This window comes from Oryzias melastigma, linkage group LG3 (assembly GCF_002922805.2).
Source record: "Oryzias melastigma strain HK-1 linkage group LG3, ASM292280v2, whole genome shotgun sequence".
Classification (NCBI taxonomy): Eukaryota; Metazoa; Chordata; class Actinopteri; order Beloniformes; family Adrianichthyidae; genus Oryzias; species Oryzias melastigma.
This window is the reverse complement of record NC_050514.1, coordinates 8,261,641-8,270,060: the sequence shown is the minus strand read 5'-3', so window position 1 is coordinate 8,270,060 and position 8,420 is coordinate 8,261,641. Positions and strand designations below refer to the sequence as shown.

The 8,420-nt window shown below is 43.3% G+C and overlaps 1 protein-coding gene across 2 annotated transcripts in view; it reads right to left on the bottom strand.

Moving 5' to 3' along the window:
* Positions 1-52: 52 nt before the first annotated feature.
* LOC112160641 (SH3 and multiple ankyrin repeat domains protein 2) overlaps positions 53-8,420 on the bottom strand; it is a 531,836-nt gene continuing 523,468 nt past the window's right edge. For both annotated transcript variants that reach the window (XM_036217187.1, XM_036217185.1), the window contains one exon: positions 53-5,790. In XM_036217187.1, the coding sequence (XP_036073080.1) occupies positions 5,271-5,790 (520 nt within the window). In that variant the 3' untranslated portion in view covers positions 53-5,270. The remainder of the gene's footprint in view (positions 5,791-8,420) is intronic.

Genomic DNA, 8,420 nt, shown 5'->3' with positions numbered 1-8,420 from the left:
CACACACACACACATGAACCAGAATCCAAACAGACTGGAAGGACTGCAGCGCTAGTGCAATATCATATTTATTTCTTACAGTGAATTTTGGTTGCCATACATGAAATCTCTGGTAATCAAGTGGGCAAAAGGGGAGGAAGAGTGCTGTGAAGAGGAAAATTCTCTCTTTTCATCTCAGTAATTAATCAACTCTATGATGATTTATTAGCACAAAATTACAGCAACATAGAAAACATAAACACAAGTCTCTGCACAACTTACTGAAAACATCTTAGCCCCTATGAAGACTTAAAGAATCAAATCTATTTATGAGAAAAAAAGATTCAAAGAAAGGGTCACCCCAATGCAGGACAATGAGAAAAGTGCCCCCCCCGTCCCGTGAAGAAGCCTCTGCGTCCAGTTTGAAGACGGTCCTCCCTCTCTGCTCTCTCGGGGGGGCTTCACATGTAAGCTCTAGCAGGCAGACGGTGTTAGTCGGGAAAAACCCGACTTCTGTGGTCACTTGATGGGCCAAAAAGAGAGAAATCTACTGCAGTAGAGTGGATCTACTTTAGGCAACACTTCATTAAAACACTGACGAGTTTCTGCATCATGATATGTCACTTTCAAATGAAAAAGAAAACACAACCAAGGAAATCATTCAGAATAAATATTGCTTCTTACATAACCCATAATTCTAATAATAGTAATCCACATTTGTATCTACTTATATAGTATTTCTGGTTTTTGGCAATTCAAGCATCAGAGTTAAACAGTTTTTGTTCAGATAACCTCTATAAAATTTCATAGAACTCTATACAAATCTTTAAAAATACTGTGCTTTTCTGGTCTGTCTGACACGCCGCTGTGAGTTTGAAAACGGTCATAGCAGCGCGGCCCTCGCCAGCCTCCGTGCGGCCGATGTTCACAGAACACAGAGCTCCTGAGGGGTCGTCTCCTCAAAAGCTGCACAAAGCTGGGGGAGGGGGTGAAACGGACTGAACCAGCGCCGACTTGTTCTGAACCGGCTGTGTAGCGGACCACAGGCGGGATGTGCTCATGAAGAATTCACCACAACAGAGGTCAGGGGTGGAGGGTGGAGAGGTGAACTATTTAAGGCATCCTCTGCAGGATGAAGAGAGTGGGGGGGGGGGTGACCAAGGCTTTGGTCATCAGGTCAGCTCTGGAAACTAGAACTCTCAAAGAATGTCTTCAGTTCCTTCTAAACACCTTCATAGCACTATACATAAGCAGACGTGAAGCACTCATATTTACACACTCCTGCAAACCGCAGGAACCTCCAGCTTCTAAACTCCTGGAGAAGCAGATGGCTTCCTGACTCCGCCTCCACGCGCCTCATCCACCATCACTCTTACCATCTGCTTCAACTTCATGAACTAACTTTTCCCTCCACTGAAGTCTTCCTCCTCTGACTGATGATTAACAGTGTTTCCCTGTAGTAAAAACTTCAGATTGTAGAGGGTTTTCTTCTCAACTTAAAATCCTTTTCCTCTGCGTTTTAGCAGGACTTTTAGCAGGACTCAGGCACCAGCTAGCCTTTTAGTTAGCAAAGAGTGCTGCACAAAAGTGTAGAAAGTCTCTTTGTCAATACAAAATACTATTTATCTCCAGTAAAATGTCGCTGTGCATGCTTGAAAATGTATTTAATAATTATCCAAAACAGCAGAAAAAAGTCTTCGATGGGATTCAAATGCAGTAAAGTGCTTCCTTTATACAACCGAGGAAAAACACCACCTTTTGGGAAATACACAGGTTTGTTTCCAAAAACGGAAATCTCTGCAGAGATCTTTGGTTCGTCTGATCGGTGTATCTTCTGTTGCCATGGTGACTGCAGGCCCAGATGGATGGTTTCTGACATGCTCACAAGAACATGCTGAAGTCCAGAAATCAGCAGCCTGCTGGGCTGTTTTCAGGAGCTGTAACTGCTCCAGAAATATTTCACCGTATTTTCTTTCCAATGTTTTTGTACAAATCAGCTTCTTCATTTTTAAGAGGTTTCTGAAATGTTAGCAAAGGTGATGGCAGAGGTTTGCTCTCACTTCATATCACAGTTCTCTAAACAGCTCCCCCTTTTCTCAGGCTGTTCCTCTCTTAGTTTCTGAGTCAGAGAGAAATTTTGATTGTGATGCTGCAAATGTATAAATGTGAACAATGACAAAGAGAGAGGAATGTGCAGGTCCAGGCATCTGGGGACATTTATGTTCCAACAGTTTGTTGGGATTTTGCTGTATAATTATTTACATCTTAACTTATTTGTGGTATGCAGCAGCCCGTCAGGTCAAAGCCGCCTCACTCTCTTTGTCGTCTTCATGAACATATAAAAGAGTTCCTGAGTTTTTTCCTCTTTTTACAGCAGCTTCTGATGAAGGTGTGAAGATGAGGCAGCTGGGAATCACTCATGCAGGATGAAGGACAGTGAATGAAGTCATCTGTCACTGTGTGAGTTTTCAGCCAATCACAGAGAAGTATGCCATCACTGCTGAGGTTGGGGGAACACCGACGGGAAAGTGGACCGTCTTGTTGAAGATGGACTGGTGTCAGGAGTAGCTGGTGTTTAATCACAGCACAAGAACCGCAGGACTGGAAGGGCAGAGCCGTCTGAACGCTGTGAAAAACACTTTCATCTTGTGGTCTGACGTCTGTGACTTTGAGTGCTCCTCCTTTTACACCCAGCTGGTTCCAGATTGAAGCTAACAAGATGGTTTCATTGCTAGTTTTGAACCACCCATCTGGTTCCATCACTAGTTTGGAGCTAATTAGCTTCCATTGCTAATTATGAGCCACAAGGTGGTTCCGTCGCTAGTCTGGAGCTAACGATCTGTTGTATCGCTAGTCTGGAGCTAACGATCTGTTGTATCGCTAGTCTGGAGCTCAAAAGCTGCTTCCATTACTAGTTTGGCGCCATCAGGCTGACTTATCATCACTGCCTTGGCCTTTTCATGGTTATCTGGCCAAAAGAAGAACATCCACAGTCAGCTGCTGTGTTCAGTTATTCCTGATTTTACTAGCATCATGTGTTCTATAAAAAGTTGAAGGCCAGTAGAACAGAGCCTCTCCATCACATCCACAGAGCAGCTGCCTGCAGATGCAGACGCCTCGTCCTCACTCCTGCTCTTGGACATCAGCTGAGACAACAAGAACCTCCAATGGCGGCGTCTGACCACATGAGCTGCTGAAGCAGAAATGTGGAAGGGGTTTTCTCTGTTCTCTCTGCATGACAACTGCGACTGTTTGGATCAAATCCGACTTTAGAGAACTCGATTACCTCCCCTCACAGGTCTTTCTGACAGACCTGGTTTATCAGTGGCACATCTTGGTTTCTCACAGCCTAAAGGCCGCTTAGCTCTCAGCTCTGGGGCTTAAGTGGCTGGAGACAGTCTGAACATGAGCCAAACTTCACGCAACTTTTACCTGAGGGCTCACCACCCTCCAGAAAAATGTAAAGTTGTGTTTATCTTTTTTCAGTGTTTTGAAAAGTTCTTTTTACACATAATTCGTTGTTATTGTTATTATTAAATGTTTTTTCTCCACATCTGAGAAAGCCAGCAGACGGTGGGTGAATGAACAAGCTTTTGTCAAGGCGACGGTGAACATCTTCAGCTCACTGTCATTTCTCTCCACGCTTTGAGGACGCCTGACAGAAATGACCACAAACGCCCCCCCTCCCCATGGTAAATGTTTGCACTATTGTCCCAAACGGGACAGAATCACACTTGAACTGTGGAGCACATCGGTGAAAAGAGACTGTCGGACATCACAGATGCAACCGTTGATACTTTTGATCAACAAAACAAAAAGACAGAATAACATTTTCTGTTTTGATGTATCGTCTAAAAGACGTAAATGTGGTGAAATGTTTGATTCCTGCAGCTCAGCGTCTTAATCATTTTTTTCAGTATGATTAATAAAAATGATTAAACTAAACGTATTCAAAGCCTGACTTCTCTGTGAGTCTGACTCACTCAGATAATGTGATGACATCTCAAGCACAAACCTGCCATGAGAGTGAGAGAGAGTTTGAGTTTTTCATTCTGAACTGTAGTTTGTTGCATATGAAGCCATACGTTGTACTTTAGCTCCTTTTGTAAATAACTGTGGCAGATTTGGATGTGAAGCTCATGTCAGAGCATCACTGAGCTGCAGAGGGGATGGACCTGATGAGGACCTGCTGCTTTAATCTACAGAATCCAAACCTGGACGGGAAGAATTTCTGCTCTTTTGTTCGGTTTGTTTCCAACCAAATTCATGAACACCATCAGGAAAGCAAACTGGCATATTTCCCAAAATGTTTCCTCAAAAAACCCCTGCCGTCCCTCCTCTGACAGACCTGTCGGACCCCCAGCACCACTGAGGGGCCGGGGGGCGTTTGTGAGTGCTGACCTGCTGAAGGTGAGCCTTAAGAGGATGGAGGGGGAATGAAGCGCAGCAGCAACACCTCCTCTGTTCTGCCGGGTCAACTGTTACCGCACATGCAGGCCGAGAGATGATGAAGGAAAAGCGAGGAGAGGTGGAGTATTTCTGCAGCTGGACACAGGTTTCAGGAAGCCCCAGCCATACGTTCCCGCCTCCACGACTGTGTGGTCGCCTCGGTTTTCCCTGCATCCAGACGAGGACTCTGCATGGCCGTGACGGCCGTCAACCCCCCCCACACAGTGTGGCACTGTGCATAACTTGGGTGAGGTGGTGGTTTGGCATTAGTTACAATGTGCCGGCTGATGCTCTTATCTTGACACAAACAGGTGAAAACAGTGAAGTCTATCTAAAAGTTTTCTCTACAACCTTTGATGCAGTCAGAAATATAACTCCGGTAGACTCTAGTGAAGAAATATTCTCTGAACAAACTCTAGCAAAGATAGAAAAGAAGAGCGACCAGCTCAGCTGGTTGTTGGTGCCCCCCCCCCTCCCCCCGTGGAAAAAGTCTTCAGTATTCCAAAGCAGACAGGAGAGCACAAGTCCGCCTGGGACACAAAACTCAAGACGAGCTTGTTTGTGATCCTCCAGAGTCTCCCGCACCTCCTCCTCTGTTGGGACATAGCAGCGACCCCAAACCCCCCCCCCCTCAGGATTCCTCCCAACTTCCCTGATCCCAGGATGCTCAGGAAAGCGGGAATGAGGAAGAAGAGACAAACCAGAGCGGTGCGATGAGGGCAACAAAGGAGGATGAGAGGACAAAACCAGCCGGAGGAAGCTTCCGCTCGGACCCCCCCATCCCCACAGCTTCAGATTAGAGACTGATCCGTGCGGGGCAGGAACCCGTTGCCCTGGGGAGCTTATCTGTCCTGCAGCAGCTTGAGGGCCCTCTCAATGTTCATGCGGTGGCCCACTCTGGTCACGCCCAGGTCTATCAGGTCCTCTTTCTGCAGGGAGGGCAGGTGGGCTCCTTCGATCTCATTGTCCAGGAAAGCGTCCTTGTGCTCCCCCAGGTTCAGGCTCTCCAGCCAGTCCGCCACGTCGTGCTTGCTCCACAGCTCCACTGGTTTGGAGGCAAAGGGCTTTCCAGATGCTGCCACCGCCTGCATAAGCGTGAGCGGCGATGGGGAGCGCGAGCTCCCGCTGCCGCCACACGAGGAGCTCAGGCTGTAGCCCCCACCGCTGCCCATTGGCGGCGTGGGCAGGCCGAAGACGTCCGTCAGGGTGGGTGACACCGAGGGTGGCAGTGAGGAGCAGGGGGTGAGGGAGGAGGCAGAGTCCGGGGGGCTGCAGGTGTGGGCCTGCGATGGGAGGCTGCTGGGGGGCGTGGAGGTGAGGCCGGCGGCGTTGTTACGGATCCCTGAGTCGTCTGTTGGAGGCCTGGGGGGGCAGAGAGGAGAAGCAGGTCGGCTGATGAAATAAACCAAACAGTCACCAACATCCTGGACGTGCTTTGGCTTCCACACAACGACACAAACACACCTGAACCCTTTAACGCCGGAGGCGTCGCCGGTCAACTGTTAACATGATCATTCCAGTAGATTCTGAAGGAGAAAAGCGGCTCATTGAGCTCGTTGAGCCACTTTTCTCCTTCAGAGTCTACTGGAATGACATTGATCATGTTTACATTTAAAAAAAACAGTAAATCAAAGAAGATAAACACTGGAGCTCCAATGGTACAGGGTTAAACTGAACTGAAAACGAGGCTTAAACCCTCCCTAAATGTAGTACTGCAGAAGGACAGTAGGTGGCAGCACATGCTCACTATACAACACGTGTGGCATCCCAGTAAAGTATGACTAGAAGCAGATCAGACGTTTCAATCGACTTTCCGAGATTCCTGAAGGAACCAGCAGAAGCACAAACACACAGCCTGGTTCAGGTGTGAGAAGGCTTTGGCTCCACTGATGCTCAGTCCACATGAATCAGCTGCTCATGTTCAACTGATGCAGGACTGAAGAAATCCTGTCTGTGTTTGGATGGAGCAGCAGTGACAGAATTTAAAGGGAGACTACACACTGTCCTCAGAAATGTCCCAGACAAGACATGAGTGTGTGTGTCGGGGTGTGTGTGTGTTATGATGTATGTACAGAAGGGAGGTCATTCAGAGGTCATCCTCTGAATGACTCTGTTGTATGATAAGAGCTGTCCCCTAAAGTCAGTTGATGATAGTTTTAAAAATGAAAGGAAGCCTTGGATAACAAATGGCATTAAAAAAGCATGTAAAAAGAACAAATTGTATCGATATTGGCTTAAATTTCGGACTGCTACTGAAGAAAAACAGTATAAACTTTATAAAAATAGGTTAACCAGTATAATACGGAACGCAAAAAAAAGACTATTATTCAAATCAATTATGTTTAAGTAAAAGAAATATTAAAGAAACCTGGAAAGTCCTACGGGATGTTTTAGGAAATAAGAGATCAACTCAACAACAATTGTATTTATATAATGAATTTAACAAAGAAATCAATCAAACAGAAATGGCAGAAGAATTTAATTCCCATTTTTTTAATGTTTAAATGTTTTTAATTTTTAACCTAATCTTGCTTAATCCATTAAAGTTAATATTGAAGAATCAAGACAGAAATTTGAGAGTAAAATTAGTCATTCTCTCTTTCTTGGACATGTCAGTGAATCTGAATTATTAAACGTTGTTTCAAAAATTATCAGTAAAAAATCATGTGACAGCGATGGTCTAGATATGCATATTGTGAAACAAACTATAGATTGCATTGTCACGCAACTGACGTATATTATTAATCTTTCATTTAATTCAGGTACATTTCCTGATAAAATGAAGATAGCAAAAATAAAACCCCTATTCAAATCTGGAGACAAACATAACATTAATAATTATTGGCCAATTTCTTAACTTTCTCAGTTTTCTAAAATTTTGGAAAAAAAATTTGCTTTACAGTTTGATAATTCCTGGAAAAATATTCTCTTTTAAATGATAATCAGTATGGTTTTCGAGATAATCGTTCATCGGCATTAGCATTATTGAAAATGACTAAGGATATTACAACAGAATTAGACAATAAAAATCATACAATTGATGTTTTCATTGATTTAAAGAAGGCCTTTGACACCATTGATCACAACATTCTGTTTGCTAAACTTCAGTCTCCTGGTATTAGAGGTGTTGCATTACAATGGGTGATGAGTTACTTAGACAATCGTTAACAGTATGTGGAATATGCAGGACATCTATCAAAACGTCAAAAATTCATTGTGGTATTCCACAAGGCTCTGTACTGGGAGCAATTTTTTTTATTGTATACATAAATGATCTTTGGGATGTGTCCAAAATACTGCAATTTGTTTTGTTTGCTGACGACACCATTTTTTTTGGTCTGGGAAAAATTTGGATACATTAGTTTCTAATCGAGCAAGAAATGATTTTACTTGAGGAATGGTTTAATAGAAACAAACTCTCAATTAAAAACAAAGTTTATGTTGTTTAGTAACAAAAAATCCATTTCAAATTTTAATTTGAAATGGAATGGTGTAGACATAGAAAGAGTTCATGAATTTCGATTTCTGGGGATTATTGTTGATGAGAATTTAAAATGGAAGCAACATATTGTTTATATAAAACAAAAAATAAGTAAAAATCTTGCTATGCATATTCTGTATTTCTCCTTGATTTTACCATATTTTTCATATTGTTTGGAAGTCTGGGGTAATTCTTATGAGTCATCCCTGGAACCTTTAACAATTCTGCAAAAAAAATCATTAAGAATAATACATTTGACTTCCTACAATTTGCATCTATTTTTTAAGTCAAGAATACTGAAATTTAAAGATTTATGTTCTCTGCAGACACTGTTGGTAATGTTTAAGGCCAAACATTTTATGTTGCCACCTTGTTTACAAAATATTTTTGTTATAAATAAGGTAAATAGTAGAAGAAATGAAAACTTCAAAGTACCCAAAGTAAAAACTACACTTAAACAAAGGACTATTTCCTTTGCTGGGGTTAAAAAATGGAATGTGATGGATAATGA